The sequence below is a fragment of the Semicossyphus pulcher genome, unplaced genomic scaffold (genome assembly GCF_022749685.1).
Source record: "Semicossyphus pulcher isolate SPU_LCO1_2020_fin unplaced genomic scaffold, fSemPul1.0.p SCAF_5, whole genome shotgun sequence".
Classification (NCBI taxonomy): domain Eukaryota; kingdom Metazoa; phylum Chordata; class Actinopteri; order Labriformes; family Labridae; genus Semicossyphus; species Semicossyphus pulcher.
This window is the reverse complement of record NW_027211726.1, coordinates 4,339,680-4,358,382: the sequence shown is the minus strand read 5'-3', so window position 1 is coordinate 4,358,382 and position 18,703 is coordinate 4,339,680. Positions and strand designations below refer to the sequence as shown.

The following is an 18,703-nucleotide window of genomic DNA, read 5'->3' as shown; positions in this document are numbered from 1 at the left end:
TTACCTGGAGTTGACGGGCATTCGACAGGGTACGGAGTCCCGGATGCAGGAGCTGGTGCCTGGATCAGCCGGTTCCACAATGACAAAGGGTCTTTCTTCCAACGTAACCACTCGGAGGTGCTGGGCATCATCCAGGGGCTTGAGGAAGGAGCCGTAACGAGACCAGGGATGGTAACGCAGACGCAGGTGGCCGTTCTCCCACCAGCCAACCTGGATAGGCCAAAACACAAGAACACAGACGCTTTACTCTAAACAGTTACTTCAAACAGTTTGCGTATCAGACTTAGTGAAGCTTTACAGTTTTCATACGTGTCTCCATAGCGTTGGTAACCTGTAACTGACAAGTTCCTACTACTACAACCTTTGGCGACAGCTCAATCAGGAGACATATAAATTTGTTCAACCCTTTGGTTGAAAATATGGTCACTTCTGGCTCCTAAAAACCAGGATGTCATGGCTTGAGGCTTCAGAACAGTAGTCAGTAGTGGCTTTGTCCACTTTGTTTACACAGCATATACTCTCTTTCCACATGTCTTAAATCTCTGTGCTATAGGGGCTGCAAATGGTAAATGAACTGCGCTTATGTAATGCTTTCCCAGTCTTCTAACAGCTCGAAACGCTTCACACTACATGCAACATTCATCCATTCACACACAGTGATTTCCCTATGGTAGAGGCTGCTAACCTGAATGTAATCGAACTTATTCACATACACTCACAGCAACTGTCATTCCTTAGGGAGCAATGTGAGCTTCAGTATCTCGCCCAAGGACACTTTGATATGTGTGCTGGAGAAGCAGAGGATCGCACTGCCGATGTTGAGGACAACCTGTTCTATCTCGCCAGCCACAGATGGCATTACAGCCTCCAAAAAAAGGTGTCTATTATATGTCCAAAATTGGCTTCTCCAGTTTGTGTCTGGTGCATTATGCTGCTTCCCTTGGCTTGCAAACATAGAGTAGCTGCTGTTTACTGTCCTCGTTTGACATTATACTTGGTTGCCTCCTGATGATGTCAGTGTAATAGTTTACTGAAGTAGATATAACTCTCATCTTCATTGCAGATAATCAGGGTTTGAGTTCTGCTTATGTTGCTGTCCTTCTGCAGCTGCATGCTTTTATAGCAGTGAGCTGTGGAGAGCACTTTGGGTTAAGGGGAACTGTAACACAGCCATGCAGTGTGAATTTGTATTGGTTGTGTTGCATAATAAGCAGGTTCGTGTTACCTGAGCGGAGTCTTTTTTTAAAGCTGCAGCATGGTATTTTTGACGAGAGACTGAGACTAAAGAAGAGACAGCTTATGTGTTACAGTGACCTAATTGTGTAAACAAATCTGTTCACACACTGAGGATGGCAGTGGATCGGTGTGCAGCCAAACACAGCAAATCTGTCAGTGTTTTGTAATTTTCTCGCTGGGATGTTGTATATTTAGATGCTGTTTGCATACCGCCAATTCTTCTGTGTATCTACCTGATGCTGCCAGACGGGGCTGCTGGGATTTATGAAAAACCTGCAAAGCCTCGTTAAAACACACACACACACACACACACACACACACACACACACACACACACACACTTGTAGTTGCTTGTGGGGACACTGTTTATAGACAAACATAAATATGTTGTTGATATGGAAGCTAAAAAGCCACTAGTTAAAGGTGAGCATGTGTACATTTAATATAAAGTGTTACAGCAGAGATGTGGACTTGAGACTTGGTGACTTGGACTTGAGTCGACTCGAGTCACTGTTTTGATGACTTGTGACTTGACAAAAAATAAATGACTTGAGACTTGACTTGAGACATGATGACTCGGATGACTTGCGTGTGTTCATAAGTTTGAATGTTAGCTGTTAAATATAAAATGATAAAATTCAATGTTGTCAAGTTTCTGTATCAAGTATGTACGCAGCGCAAACTTGGAATCATGATTGGACGACTCAAAAAGCTCCCTGGTATGTGATTGTCATGATTGGATGACTGGCTGTCAGTCAAACTCCTCGCTATGGCAACACACCCATCAAGCCCCCAAAGAGAAGCCTCATCAGTCGTACTCGTTACTACTCAATACGCTCTCAGAGCAGACCATCATCATGGCTGCGTCTGTGCCAAGATAATACAGATACAATTGATTGTCATACTTTGTGAACAGGTTATATAAATTGGCCAATAAAGTCATTTTTAGACGGGCTGCTAACACCTTGTCTTTTCTCTTTATAAAGACCGGATAGTACAGGTAAGAGTGTTGGATCTTGGGTAGAAAAAAGTGACTTGACTTGGGACTTGACTTGACTTGCCCAAGAGAAAATGAGTCGAGATTTGCTTGGGACTTAAGCAGTAAGCTTGGGACTGGTATACAGTTCATTAAGGTTAAAAATAAATCCAAATCATCTTCATCAGTGTACATCATTACTCTGTATTTGATGTGAAGAAGTGATATAAAGGTATTTTGACTATGCTACATATTACCAAGGTATTACCAAGGTAATATGTAGCATTTTTGAAAGCTTTTAACGTTCAGTTCATCAGCTGAATCCGGCAGTTAATAGTAAAAATCATATAAATAATTACCATTACAAATCTCAACAATTAATCTCTACTTTTTTGTGGTGCAACCTGCTTAAATTAAGAGAACTAGGGACATTTACTTACTCAGGTGTTTAATTTATAGTATGATATCACAATGTACATTTCAACCAAAAATAAGCTTTATGTCCCCAGATGGGTGAGGAGTCCCCGTTGTGTACAGTTGAAAACAATGTCCCCACAATGATATCAAAACCAGAACTTCTGCATGCAAAACAGGTGGGCAAGCATAATACTCGACACTTTACCAGCAGAAAAAGACACAACCACATTGTTATTCATATTTATTCATTTTGAGCACTTGAACACATCAACACAAGGATCCAGTATAGAAAAAAGAAAGTAATGTATAGAGCAACACTCCCTGTATCTCTCATTCACTCTCTGGTTATGTATTTTCACTGTGTTTCTGCTCCTCTCCTTCACTTTCTCTGCTGCATAAATAATAATTGCCAGAACCAACAACTCATTATGGGACGAAATGATAATTTGCTATTCAGTGCTCATTTGTCCTCCAGTTGACCCCTCTAACATGTTTTGAATTAACTGAAGTAAATGCTGTCTGCCGCTCTTCTAACACAAAAAACACATTATAGGCAACCACACACACACACACACACACACACACACACACACACACACAGAGCTCAGAGAGGGGCTGAATCCCTGGATGACAGCCCAGCAGAAGGCAGGGATAGAGCAAGATTTGGTATTTGGTGGTTCTTGTTTGCCATGGAGCTCAGACAGACTTTGAGATTTCATCCAAATGTTATGAGACTCAACGACAAAATAAAAATGAATCCAAATTTATGTTAAAATATATTTCCAACAAGTAAGAGGCAGCTTGGACTTATTTCTTATTTTAATGATTAGTCACTGTTTTGCAAAATGATTGTAGTATAAAAAAAGGAAATTCTAGCAAAGTGACAGAGATGTATTTTTTTTTAATTTACTGCGTTACAACATTTAGCTAAGTCTTAATAAGTTGTCGATCCATAATCTGAGGTGCACTGTTCAGAAGACATGATATGTTGGGTTGCACTACTTAATCAATCATTTTAAATACATTACGTCTGATCTGCTAACTACCCTTCAACAATTTGACATTAAGTATCCCAAACCAATCAATATCTGCTTAACAGAATCTATAGCCAGGAAAGGAATGTTCGATTTTCTGTATATTTTTCAACGTCTGTTCAGCCACAGGGGCTGAGGGGGCTCATTGTAAAGCAGCTCCTGTTCTGTATATGCAAATAAATTACTGCTGCTGTAACTGCAAAGGTAAGACTCATCATTATCTTAGCATTGGAGGATCTTTCATACAAAGATCAAATACTCGGTGATGAGAGTACCAATTATAAAAACTATAACTACTATCAAAGAAATAGGCTGAATCAATTTTATAACGGTCCTCCTTTTAAAGGCAGAAAAACGTGAGAAGAAAATGTTGATAATTACTGAACCAAATCGTTTGAAAAATAAAAGTTAGGTTTATTTACAATCACCATTATAGTGGTATACATTTATAAGTTTATATATATACAGTGTATGGAATCATTGAAAAAAGAAAGGAAATTTTCCTTTTCACTTGAACAGATCTCTCTTGTAGTTTGTTCTGTTGCTTTTGGGAGTTCTACTCAGCCAGTGGAAACAAGTTATGAGTTCACTTTTGTTGCTCTTATATATGTATCCATTCCAAGTGATGTCAGAGTCATGTAATAAGGCATATATGTACCGGCCAATGCTCGGTGCCTTAAAATTTGAACACAGAACAGACAGCTTGTGTAACATACGTGAAGTTTAAAGACATGCGTGTTCACCAGACATAAAGGGCACAGTGACATATCGTGGCATATCTGTTGCAATGTGGTTTTGTACGATTGAAGGTTTTTCTAAGTTTAGAAGGATTCAATTTGAAGCTGCTTTGATTTTGACTGTGTAATATGAAGGATTATCGAGACTACAAATGTTGATAATAAAAAGTCAACGATAAACTTTTTGACATTACAACTCTGTTTTAAAAAATGAAAATAAATTGAACAACTTTCTCTTCTAAATTACTTTTTTCATGTGTCTGTCATTAACACTGAAGGTTTTCGGTTATATTGACATTTTTTACTTTATTCTCTGCAAAATAAAATAAAAATCTCATTCCTCTTTTTCAATGTCAGCCATAATAATCTTCTGCACCTTCATTATTGAGTGCAAAGTTTTATTTTGTGAGAGGTTTTTCTTTTAATACTTATTATTGTAAAGTGTTTTTCTATCTAGACTTCTAGTCTACCTCTGTCCTTCTCTATCTTGCACTATTTATTTAGGTCAGTTTTACACTGTCCTGGCCTCTATTGTAATTTCCCATGATGTTGCCCATCCTGAGAGGAGTCAAGGCTGTTTATGTAACAACAAAACTTAGATTCAACCTTTTTGGTTTGCTGAATGCTAAAACGTAACTACTCACACCCTTAATACTGAAATATCAGAGACAGAAAGATTGGGCGTCCCTACACCAGAAAGAATGAAATCACAGCTGCACCTTGCCTGCAATAATTACTGTGGTAGTAATAGTTAATAGGTGTTTGTTCATTCATGTGCTCCAGCAGAGTATTCATTAATACTTTAAAGTGGTATCTGGCTTTGTTTTCACTCTGCCGTTCAGTTATGTGAGTGCAAATCAGCTGTATATATATATATATAAAGACACTGTTTGTTCATCATACAATCCATATACCCATAAAGTTTTTAGTCTAGTGTAAGGCCTTAACAAGGTTCGGCCAAGGTCTTGTCTTTAATACATTATTTCCATGAGAATCAAACATGGATGTAAGAGGACACGGGCAGTTTAGACAATGAAGGTCACTCTGTCTGGCTGAGCTCCACATTTCTTCTAAAAAGTGAAGGTAGAGATTTCTAATACACCGTTCCTCAAAAATGGTGTATTATGGGGATTAACTTTGCTCATTTGAAATCCTGCACACACTGCAGCTTAAATATTGTGATAGAATGAAAAGATAAGCTGTTCAATTTAATATATGTCTGAGATATTGTCTGATCTCTGCCGACTGTGTGTGTGATCATTGATCGTTGTAACTATAATCATGCCCTCTCATCTATCTTAGTCTTAGTGCCATCTTATTTATAGGTTTGGGTGTATTTTTCGAGCAGGTTAAAATATGAATATTTTCTAATAAAAGCTGTTGATACAGTCCAATGATTGGAAAAAGCAATTTTAAAGAAATCAGCACCAACTATTGCTCTTTGGCCTTGACCAATATTTAACAATAAACAGCAAAACGTACGACCCAAAATATATTCATTTTAATTTTTTGTTGCATGAGTGTCTAGGGCAGTGGTTCTCAACTGGTGGGTTGGGACCCAAAAGTGAGCCGAAAAGCTGTTTTTAGTGAGTCTCGAAAGTGTGCTTGAAAAATTTTTTTATTTTGAAGGACATGGGTTTCCTATGACATGCATGTGGTAGAGGTGTAGTTTATTCACACTCCATGGGTAATCCCAGCTACAGTTACATTTACATTCTTGAAACTTGTTGAGCCCCACAGTAGTTGCCTTTATGTTGCACTTTTTGTTTATTTCTGTTGAAAAAAGGCTGTTAATTGAATGAATTGTAGAGGGAATATGTTCTTCTAATGCAAACTGCACAGATTTTAATTAAATAAATTTGACTGGTTAAAAAATTTGGGTCGCAATTGGTCACTAAGGAGGTGGTGGTGGGTCCTGAGGGGAGACCAGTTGAGAAACACTGATCTAGGGTAAGACGATTGGGTGGAAATGTAAAAGAAGAAGCAACCAGTTACTTGCATAATTCATTGTTAAAGGTTTAAGGGTTCCCTGATCATGACAAGAGAATGCTTAGAAAGATTGGCACTCAACCAGATCAACGGCATTGTCCCAAAGTTTGAACGAAAACAACGGCTTAGGAAGCCATCTGTCTGACTCCACCATACATGGATAGACACCATACCTACATGAGTTGTCTCTTTGATGAGAACTGCTCAGCTTACCAAACAAACTGGTCGTCAAACTCCTCATCAACTTTACCCAGAGAGTCAGAGTGGGTTAGTATACATCCTCCAGACTCACCCTAAGCAAAGGCGTCCCACAGGGTTCTTTGCTGATCCCCCTTCTCTTCACATATGAGCCATCCAAAACTGCAACACTGAAGTTTACTTTGCGGATGAAATGACTGTGATTAGGCTGATATTAGACAACAACAATGCCACATAGAGGGAGGAGGTTCAGAACCTGAAATAATGTGCTTACAACAACCTGGTCTTTTGGAAAACTTTTGGATTTTGCTGGATTTTAGGACGACCAAGACAATCGCACACCATCCTGTCCACATCAACAGAGAGGGCTCAGGGAGTCACAATCATAGAGGACCTTTCCTGGGCCGACAACACCTCAGTATTGGTGGGTACAACAATGCTTTTATTTTCTGAGGAGGCTAAGGAGAGCCCATTTTCTCCAAAAGCTTCTTGTCAACTCTTACAGATGCTCAACAGGGAGCCTCCGAACAAACTGCATGACAGTCTGGTACAGCTGCTGCACCACAGCTGACACAAAAGCCCGACAAAGTGTGTTCTGAAAACAGCACAGAGCTCTGTCGGCATTCAGTTACCATCAGGTGGTGGATAACCTAGTTGGTGGAGATTGCACCTGTCCCTGCTGAATTAATGAAACAGATGAACGACTCTATCAAAGTCTTCCAGCAGATTTACTGTCATTATTCGATGCGGTCAGGTAAAACTCTTATTGCGCCTGTAAACTGGATTTAAATGGGCTTCAGCATCAGGTGGTTTAGGATTCCTGCTCTCCTGTCATCTTGATTAAAAAATTATTGCATCTCTCTTGTCGTATCCGTTCACTGATGCCCTGTTTACTTCCTTGTTAAACCCTTCTGCTCAAGGAACACAAACATGAAGGTGACTTGCTGTGTTATTGCATCAGATAACACATGCGTTTATAAAACACAAATGAGATGTTCAACAGCTGGTGTGAAAGAAGGCTTACTTGGAAGTAAAACACCAACACAGCCAACAAAAGAACCTCTTTTCTACTACGATCTGTGCCAAACACTCCATGAAGTAACAGCTTCACAACACGGTTCAATACAGAAAAGAACTACATAAGTAGGTCACGTCCTGCTGCTTTCAAAGGTTAAGAAAAGTAGTATGATGTTAAAAATATAGTATGACATTTCCATTTTAGTCTTTTTTTAAAAATGTTTCGCACAATGAAGTGTCTTCAATATGTTTGGTAACTCAGGGAGAATAAATATGAATATGGCTCAATTAATAATTCGGCCAACAGTCCAGTGTTGCCGTTGGTCTGCCCTTGTGGTTTGTGCTTTTTTTGTGCATCAAGGATTGAACATTAAACAGCAACATAACTGTAATTGCATTGATATTATGGTATAGATTATTTTGGAATGCTTGGAATAAATATCATTCTTATACATTCAGGATAAGTCACAGAAATTATTTGTTAGCTTCATCAATGTGAAAACCTACTAAAGAATATATTTCTGATTACGTAAGGGATGGTCTCTATAAAGAGATATCAATGCGGAGTCTGCAGGTGATGTACAAGTGTTGTTATGGTGTGGTAGTTTCTGTAAGTAGTCTGGGTGGTATTGATCAATCATGCTTTTTTAGCTTTGGTTGCATGCAGTAAAACAGTCCATGTAGAGAGCAAAAGGTCGGCTGAATGATCTGCAATACAGACACGATTAAGCTTGTAATTTATCTCCGGTCTTCGGCAGGACATCCCTCATCAGTTATCAAGATAACCACGAGCTACACCGGAAGCCCCAAAATATTGGCAGTCGGACTAAGACTGAATGACATGATAGCGTTGGGTTCCAAGATTGTGTGAGAAAACTTAGTAAAAATTAGTAAGAGATCAATATTATGCAAACAATGTTTAAGACTTGAGGTTACTTGAGGAACATCGTCTGTAGCAATAAAAACTTAGAATGAATTTGTACAATTTGCTAAGCACTCTTGCAGATTAGGACAGCCAGAGTTGGGAGGACATTACAAACGTTCATTAAATATATTATTTGCCCAAAAGCTCGACTAAACATTAATTTTCTGGCTCTGAGGCTCTTCGTAAATACAGTCCTTGATCTCCCTACAAGCTCCACAGCCAGAGCTTGTTCAGCTGCCCTAAGGTTGCTGTGCTCGGCAAATCTACTCCACGATTCAGTTCAGGAGAGGTTAATTCAGCAAAGATACGCCTGGGAAACGGGGACGTTCAGATAAATGAGGTTGGCAAGAACCACTGGGCAGTTGGGGTCAAGTGCAGGTCTCTGATGGAGGCAAATGGATACTGTTGTCCTTTGCTTGGCCATTATACCTCAGACAAAAGCATCGTTATACAGCAGCCACTTCAAGAGACCAGGATTATGGCCTTTGTCCATTAGATCTGAAAGTCCTCTCCTGGAGAAACTAAATGAAATACTACGCTAGAATTTAAACTTTAAGTGTCATGGTTTAGGCGGTGCCTGTCTCTTTTCCTGTGATTCCCTGTCTGTCTCTCTCTGTGCTGTGTGTGTCTGTGGGCGTGGCTACTCTCCCTCCTGCTCCACCTGGCTGGCACACCTGTTTATCATCATCTCATCAACACTGCAGTATATGAACTCCAGCTCTCCTTCCACTCATCGCCAGATTGTTCCGTCACCTAAGTGGTACCAGCGCTACGGCCTACTAATCCTGATACAAGTATTTTGGTCTCGTATTTTTGCTTGTTCCTGTTTTTTTGACCTTGCTTTTTACCTGTGCTTCAGGTGCAACATCCCGTGTGCTCAGTCTGTTCCGTGCTTTTCCAGCCTGCCTGCCTGCCTGCCCTCAGCCCTGCTCTCACCACGACTCCAGACCTGCCCGTCAGCTCATCAGCTCTCAACAACATTTTCTTTGTACAATAAATCTCCTTTTGTCAAATTGTTAACTGTCTTCTGGTCTGTTCTGCTTTTGGGTTAAATTTTTAACACAACCCTAACAGTAACGTCAGTTACATCTGCATTCACCCAGAGGCAGAAAGGGTTGAATTCTATTTTTATGAAGGAACTTTTATATATACTTGTTATGCCAATTGTGTTGTGCACACTGCTACTTTTTCAATGCAGTTTTTAAGGATTTTCACACCTCTCTCTCTCTCTCTACTGCTACTTTATTGTTTGACCAAGGCGCTGAACATGTTTGGTTTTCTTAAACCTCCGGTAAAAGAGACAGTTGCATGACTTTTTGTTGTTGTGATATAGATGAAAAACGCTTTGGCAAAGGGATTTGTGTTAAACAGAACGGTGACCTGTAAAGTTGACAAAGCAAACCTGTTAGTAAACCGTTGCTTGTTTAGACATCTAGTTGTTCTTATTGGACAGAAACCTTTTTGTACAGTCCAACACTTGATCCATTTTGCTTCAGAGTTAGACAAATGTATCTAGCCACTTCACTGAAATGTGTTTGAATTGAATGAACTCACAAGGAACAAGTAAAAGAGTGTAATGTTCTGTGTAACCTGTTTGTTTTAATTTGTTCTGTGTTCACTTCCTGTTTTATTTTGTATCCTGGTGCTTGTGTATTATGTCTAGTGGTACTTCCTGCCTCTGTTCAGTTTTCCGACAGTTTTTCCCCACACCTGTGTCCCAGCCTTTATATATACCCCTGTGTTTTCACTCACCCTCTGCCAGATTGTCACCCTTGTGTGTTCATGCTTTCCAGCCTTGCTTTCCTTGTGTTTGCTTGCCCGGTTTTTGAACTCTGTTTGGATTTTGTTTTTTGTGGATTACTCCTGTTGTATTATTTTCACCTCGCTGACTGCTTTTCCGTGTAGCCAGAACAGTAAAGAACTTTTCTTGCTAACTGGATTTTGTGTTCTGGATTTTCCTCTGCATTTGAGTTTTAGATTGTTACAAACAGCGAGCAAAGGGATGATACATCTCTCCATAGAGCTGAAAGAAACCGCAGTTTGGTGGTAATTCTCAGTGGGTTTGTCACAATAATATAAATATCAGCGTTTAACATTGCACAGCCATTGGAGACATTGAAATATAAGGATGTTGGCAATAGCAAATGTAAGTGTGCATCTCTTTGTGCACAGTTTTTTGAGAAACGATAAACCAGATAAGAAGTATAGGTTGGTTCCAGTAAGAGTATTCTCAGCCTGACATGGTGAAACTGATGATTTCCCCCTCGACTCACCTCAACATCAGATATAAAAGAGCGAACAGGAGTCATCTTTTGAGAGCAGCTATGAAAAGTAAACCCTTATCTGTCAGTTTTCTGCCTCCTGTAGCCAATTTCTCTTCCTCCATTTCTTACAAACCCGTGGAGTACGAGACAGTAACCTATCTCCTCTGTCTGTATCTAAGCCTTCGTTCAGTAGAAATTCAATACAGTAATGTGAACTATATCAGAAAGGAGCAGAAAATGTTCCAATGATTCCCCGAGATGGAGCAGTACTCTGTGCTCCTCAGGAAGGTTAACTACTGCCAGAAGAAACGCAGGCTGGATGTGTTGAACTCAAAATGGTGAGTTACAGAAGACTTTGCAACATGAATAAGTAGCTGACACTCCGAAAATAAATGACCTTTGTTGAGCAATCAACTGATAAGAGGCTGAGCTTTTAGTTTTCACGAGTGCTGCTTATTTGTCAGGTTTGAAAGTATCTTCAGTAACTTTAATGTTGCCCTGATCTGAATCTTGCTCTGAGGCTTGTTATCTTCTGCAAAACAAGATTGGGGTCATTTTGGGATCATAGCTTGCATGATGTAGAAAACTCTGCAAACCCCCTCAAACAGTCGAACGTTTTTCAAATGCAAATTACCAACAGTTAGTCAGAGTTTTATAGAGAGTCCAGAGGGAGAAGCATTACGCACCATTGACAAGCTAATGTATTTTATCATGAATGCTGACAACTGAAAAGAGGGATTTAGAGCCCAGCTCAGATGAAAGATTCGCCATGTGACACTGAGAAGGATTCAAAGTGATGACAAAAGAACGGCAAAATGAGATTCTGCTAATGACCAGTGTGACATCAAAAGTAGAGCAAAAGCTGTCCAATGAAACTACGGCAATCCTGCTTCAGAAGTCTCCAACTGGAATCCACTTCGCTGCTTCTGGAAGTTTTATGCTTTTTAGGCTTTAGCCAAAGACTGTGCATAACAACTGTGCATAGTCAAAGTTACATCCACCACTGGTGTGTGGACTACTGCTTTGGCATTTTGTTTAAGCCAATGTGACCATAGTTGGATGAGAGGATGGAGCTGGTGAGAAGCGAGGGTTAGCAAACACAGCTATCAGCTAATGCTAGCTTGGTTATGAAGAGGCATCCCTAATTTATGGTAGCTGTGATATTATGAGGCTAATTTGGCTAGCGTAAAGCAGGCCCAAAGAAAATGTACTTAGCCTACTGTCTTTTATTACTACCAAAAGCTGTTTAATGTTACGTTGACAAAGCTCCCTTAGAAGTTTCCAATGAAGGTCGACTTCGGTGCTTCTACGCGGAAGTGTTTAGCTTTTTAGGCTTTAGCCATAGACTGTACAAAAGAACTGTGCATAGCCAAAGTTACATCCGCCACTGGTCTGTGGACTACTTCTTTGGCATTTTGGTCATTGCCATTTTGTTCAAGCCCAATGTGACCATAGTTGGATGAGTGAGAAGGGAAAGGTTAGCGAGCACAGCTAGGAGCTAAAGCTAGCGCTAGCTTGGTTGAAAGGAGGCATCCCTAGTTCATAGTAGCTGTGATTTTATGAGGCTAATTTTGGCTAGCGTAAAGCAGGCTCAAAGAAAATGTACTTAATGAAAACATGAGGCATGACTCCACAGTCTTATTACTACCAAATGCTGAACAAGTCTTTCATTCAGTGTGCCGCCTTGTCACTCACAAGTTAGCCGCTTATAATAATAAATATTATATAATATATTTAATAATAAAAATAATCACCATGCCGTTTTGAAGACTTGAAACTAGTGATTGAGATTATAAAATCTGTAGGATGATTTTCACTAAGGTAATAAATCGAGCGAGAAGTTGGGTCCTTCTGGTAGATTTACATGCGAACACACATCCAGACGCAGACACTACGTCCATTTCTTACATACAGTCCATAGTTTTAAGCAAACCAAAGAATATCACTCATTTGCCATTGCTCATCTTCTTGGGAGGCCTAGCGTACGATTTTGAGACTGGTTGCAGATATTTGCTCCCATTCAGCCACAAGATAGTCCAACACTGAAGTTGGGCTTATGTTGGTGTTCCACGGGTCAACATGAAACTATGAAGAAACCTTTTCTTTGTGGTCCTGGCTTTGTGTGACTTCCTCAAAGTGTTTCCCCAATTTTAAAAGAAGCTATCGTCTTTATGGTGTAGCTGTGTAAATGACATCAAAGATAAAAGGGCGAACATCCAGTGGATTGTAATGGACAGATACTTCTGTCGTTTTTCGTTGTGTAGTTCTTGAGTCTGCTTAGACAGGTGTAGTCACTTCTGACATAAGGTGAGTTCACTTACTCCTGAAAGCCAAGCTAATGAACTTAAATCAAAGCCTTTATTCCCTCGTCTCTCGTAGAACCGAGCAGAGACTCTGCACCTTCAGGAGGAAGTTCGGCTTTGACAGGAAGGTGGAGAACTACAAACACTTTGAAATCCAAGGGCTCACGCTGCACCCGCACTGTAAGAACAGACTGTTTTTTTCCTTCAAAGGTCGATTTTTTTCTTTTTGGTCATCATCCTTAAAATGAGGGGGGCCTTGAGTGTGCGCCCACCGGTAAACATATTGAGTCATGAAAGGTCAGGAGCAAATGGAAAACAACGGGATGGAACAAAAGGTGTACTTGTTTTTCTCAGGTCGCAGGGAATTGGGAGGAATTGAAAATGCCCTCAGAGAGCAGACCTAGGATTTGGTCCTATTACTGTACAACTGCTGCACATGGCCCCACGTGGAGGAGAGGATATCGGAATGTGAGTTAGCGGCGGCTAACAAGGCTGACAAACCCCCGATGAAAGAGGAGAGAGCGAGATAGAGAGGAGGAGGAGGAGGAGGAGGAGGGGGCTTTGGGGAGAACTAATTAGATCTGGGAGAGAGCGGAGGAGGGGGTGGAGGCAGAGACAGTGAGACAGCAGAAAGGTGAAAGCGAGCACTGATGAGTTAGCATGTTTGATGGGCTGTGAAATTGCGGTTAGCCCGTCTAGTCGCTGAGCTGTGATAATTAGTGGTGACTTGCACAGCTGTGTACTGACCTCCTCCCAGCCCCTCCCATTAGTGTAGGAGATGACATCAAGCAGCGGTTTGGACAGGTAGCCGTCACTGTTGAAGGAGTAGTCCCGCCCACCGATGGATATGTTGGTGAAGTATCTGTGGGAGGAGACAGGACACAGAAAAAACAAAGGTTTGACTGGACAGCATAATTCATGTGAGGGGAAAAGAAAAAAGGCGCTCGGGTTTCACCGGGGAAAAGTAGTCCCATCTCTACTGTGGGGGACTTCAATAATTATGGTTTCCACTAAGCACATGAACATTGGTATCACATGATTGATCAATCAGCTCTTCGGATTTTAGTAGTAAGGGCTCGAGCACCCGACATGGAATGCAAGGAATTCTTTCTCTGCAACGTTTGGCAGCTTAAACATGCCCCAAAACTCATGACACAGGGAGTGCACAGCAGAGGTGATTAAAATGTACATCTGACAGTACTCTGGTGCATGTCTGTGGCAAAATGGCTCCATAGCGCCGCCTAGAAAGCAGCAGGTTTCACTTACATGTATGACATTTGGTATTAAATATGCCAAGACCTCCAAAAAAGCTTCCTGCACCCATTGCTAAAACCCAAAAGGAAGTCGGCCATTTTTATTTGATTTTCAGATAAAGGCGTATTTTCTGCGATTTACAGGGTCCGTACTTTTGACAAACTCCTCCCAGGGACTACATCCAATCCTCTTCAAATCCGGTCAGTGTATTGACAAGACCTCGAAGTTTACCACTGGCATGTTTTTAAATCAACAAAATAAGAGAAATCTAATGAAAAACACAGAGAGAAGAACGGTGAACAGGCTCAGGAAGAACGCTGGGGGGTAGCTGCTGAGACCTTCACCGAGGGAGCAGAAATCAGGGATTCAGTGCTTAAGACAAACACATATGAGATGAAATCACAATGTCGAGGTAGAAACAAAAAAGAGGGAGAGGAGGTGACGCATGGAGGGAGGACGAGACTCAGAGCAGAATTTGCTGAAAAGGTTCCTTTGGCTGCTTTCTCATGAGAGGTTTGCAGAGAGGAAATACACGGGGAAGAGAAGCTGAGCGAGAGTAAACACTGAAGACAAATACTTGAGAATACTTTTAATAGCAGGAAAGACAAAAGCACACAGAGTTCAGCGAAGCAGAGACAGAGAGCTCTACCTTTGATGTTTTTTAATGAAATATCTACCTTAAAAGCGTCGGGGAAAAAGCACATCAAAGCATCCAAATGAAACCATCCCGCATACTCACAATAACACACACACACACACACACACAGGCGGCTGGCCGGGAGACAACCTCAACAACATCTCAAATAACACCTCATCAACTGTAATCAGGCTTCAAAAATATGTTCTGTGAAAACAGACACAGAAAAACCTGTTCACAAGTAAGAGTCATGTTTCGAGATCGTCCTGAAGCAAGAGAAGAAAAGTTAGCAGCAACATGAAAGCAGCTACTTCTGCAGAACGGCTCATTTTATAATATGATTGTATAATTATTACTAAGACATTAAAGTGGAAGCATTACCAGCAGCTAGTAAAGGTGGAGGTAATTCCAACAACTTCATATTACTATATACTCCGAATGTGCAGAGTAATTAAAGTCCTCAAAAAGCTGTCCCAGAAGAATCCCCCAATGAGCTGTTTGAATTGCCTCAGTGTATGAAATGTGCTATACAAATAAAGCTGCCGTGCCTTGATTAAAAAAACATCCCATCACCAAGGCAACAACAGCTTCTGAGCCCCAAAGATTCAAATATGTCCATAAGTTTAATGCAAATAAAGCGGTGAGCTGTTTTCTGCACAGTGTCACAAACATCTTCCCGTCTAACACACGGTTGGGTCATTTTCAAGGTACGCTCAAACGTCCGCTTTCTTCCTTCCGAACAGTTTTGTCTGTTTTAAGAACCCGTTAGCATCGGTTTTTGTCCTTTAAAAACGCGTGTTAACGTTGTGCAACAGGCGCAGTTTGGTCAGGTTAAGGCATTACCTGCCGTCCCAAATGCTGGGCTCCGGGAACAGCGGCTCTGAGCGTCTAGCATTGCTGCCGTTGGGTTTACACTGAAGTTAGTTAAAAGCCTGGTGCATGTCATATACAGGCTGAAGGGGGCCTTCTGTATAGGAGGCTACGGGTGATGCAGAACATTGTTTTTTGATGACCTTTGGAATGAGAATAGTCTGCAATATACAATCTTTCCGCACTTCAGTATCTCTGTGCTATTTTTATGTCTCCAGCGCATGCTGTGGAATCACGAGCATCGACTTGAATGGGCGCGACTCCGGAGGTCACGCCACACACGGAACGCGCCGGAGGCGGATCCTGTGGTATTTGAGGGTAAGTTGTAGGACGAAGGTTTTCAGATAATCTGACAACTTCTCAGGTCTTTCCAATTACAGTGACCAGACAGAGTGCAAACATAAAAACATTGTACTGTGTAAAGCATTAGGAGCTGAGCCCATAATCCTGAGCGGTCCACTATAGGATCACGTTGGTAAAATATCCCTCCAGTCATGTACAGACTTTAAGTTATGTATCAAATGAAGCGGGGAGCAGAAATAATAAAGCACAGCCTGAGAAAGCAGCTTATAGAAGCTATCAGGACATTATGTGCACACCCAGCTATCATACCCAGCCTTATAATAATAACACTGTGAGCTTAGCCCTGCTATTGTAAGTGAAATGTGATTTATATATTTAAAACAGCAGCTCAGTGTTGAGACTATTTACATTTCAGGCGTTGGAAACTTTTCTTCAGAAAGACAAAGAGACTCAGCTGACGGAGGAGTCACAGTCTTTCCTGCAGAGGTGATTCGCTGTGGCTTCTGCTCCCAGAGGAGGGCCTGTTGGGCTCACCTGGCTTTAAAGGAAACGGTCAGTTCACTAATTGGTAGCGAGAAACCCGACTCTCCGTACCGTATGCTAATGTGCTCCTGGAGTGACTGAGACAGAGAGTACACTGCATTGTTGACGTGCAAAGATTCAGGAAACTATGTGTTACAAGGCAGAGTTGAGCTGCTGCTGTGACACATTTTAATACAGGCTTCTCCTGATTCTCCAGGTATGTTGTTTTAAACAGATACTTGGCTGTAATAACTTGCTAACATGTAAGGAGTGAGAAGAGAGTACTCGGGTAACACATGTGTGAGCCAAGCCCCTGCTGGGTCACAAAGGGAAACCTGTAGCTGAAGCACGGCCACTTTTGTGTTGACCCTGACTTCTAATTTACACATTATAATATTTTGTAGTTATTGTATTATTAAGTTTTGCTAACAATTATTGAGCTACTTTGTACTTAAAGTGATAGTTCAGATTTCTGGACACTAAGTTGTATGAAATACTTGCCGGTAGTGTCGTGGATGCAAAGCTGTTAGCTTATTCACCGGCCTGCCGCAGGCGTAGTGATACTGGACAAGAGAGAAAATAGTGCCAAAAGAACGACACAGTGTGAAATCCTAGGACGATGATGTGTTGAAAATGGATCACCATCGCCTGCATGTTGTTTTTGTAGGGTAAAAAATTTTGGCTTCATGACCCTGGCATCTCGCCGGAACTACTTATTCTACGTTCGGAACCGGACAGAACTCCGACCACGGGACTCGGTGAGTCAGCTAATAGCTCTGCATCCAGTGCACTACTAGCGAGTATTTCACACAACTTGGTGTCCAAAAATCCGATCACTTTAAGAGTAAAGTGAGTGAAAATGTCACTAAGGTCTGCGCTCAATACAGGTAGGGTACTTTCTACTCTCTACTATTATACTGAGAAAATATCTGTGTCCCCCCCCAATATACAGTATGCCCTCATATCTGCACCCTGTCAACTGATCTGTCTCCTGTTATCTTTGTTTTCAATTTATATCCATTTGCACTTGGTTGCTGCCAAATTAAGCCAGCACACACCGGCGTGTTCGCCAAAGCAGCGCTCCAGTCCGTGCAGGGTTGCCAGGCTCGTGGATTTCCCTCACTACTTTTGAATTGTTGCTGTGGGTTGAACTGTTTTGTCTGCAGGTACGAGACTTATATTGCATGCAAAATGACATGAAGTGGAAGTGAAATGGAGGAAAACCTACCGAAGAAACGAAGGAAGCAGGATACAAGATGTTTCTTCCGGACGGTAAGTAATCTCGAACGATGTTCTAAATGCGCGAAAAGATTCTGGTGGGATAACTCTCATTTGGACGCCTCCAATGTTTATGCCATGGTTACGCCCTACTGAATATGTCCTCCCAGTTTTCAGGGGCGTAACACTCCTCATCATCACAAAACAAGGACAAAATTTGCAGGTTGAGCAGACGCTGAAATTGCAGCTTGCTCTTGAAATCACATGCAAATAAAGCATCAACGGGAAAGTCGCAGTGGGATTGCTTGCAGGTTGTAATAGCTTTTCAGCAACCTCCTTTAACCCAGTATCCATCAAGTGTAAGCAGTGCATGGATAAACAGCCCAGCAGCGTAATATTGGCGTATCAGTGTGCATGTAATCATGTCAGAACTGCAGCAGCTGAAATAAAAATCCATCCAGAACACACTCAACACGTCAGGGACAGATGTAACCTCACACATCGTGCAGTCTCTGAGGGCGCTTTGACAAAAAGGTACACGCGTCTCTGCTCTCAATTCATGTCCGCCTGTGTCGTGACTGGAAAGTGTTTGGCCTTCCTGTTAGAGGAGACCTCTAACCTGCTGTAGCACCCACAAGCAGCTGATGTTACCTGACATCTGGGTGCCCCCTGAGGACCGGAGTATTTCTCTGTCACCCGGTTTTACCTCGACAAAGAGGGTGGAAAATATCAGCCTTGAGGCTCAGAGTGGCAGCAGCCGGGCAGTGCCAATCAACGGCAGAGTGTGGGCTACAATCCCTCCT

The 18,703-nt window shown here is 41.5% G+C and overlaps 1 protein-coding gene across 1 annotated transcript in view; it reads right to left on the bottom strand.

Annotated features, from left to right (window-relative positions):
• Nucleotides 1-18,703, bottom strand: part of grin2da (glutamate receptor, ionotropic, N-methyl D-aspartate 2D, a) — a 144,002-nt gene that overhangs the window by 64,890 nt on the left and 60,409 nt on the right. The window contains exons 8-9 of the mRNA XM_069681211.1: nt 13,844-13,958; nt 5-210 (exon numbers count right to left, since the gene is read on the bottom strand). Coding sequence (XP_069537312.1) covers nt 5-210; nt 13,844-13,958 — 321 coding nt within the window. The remainder of the gene's footprint in view (nt 1-4; nt 211-13,843; nt 13,959-18,703) is intronic.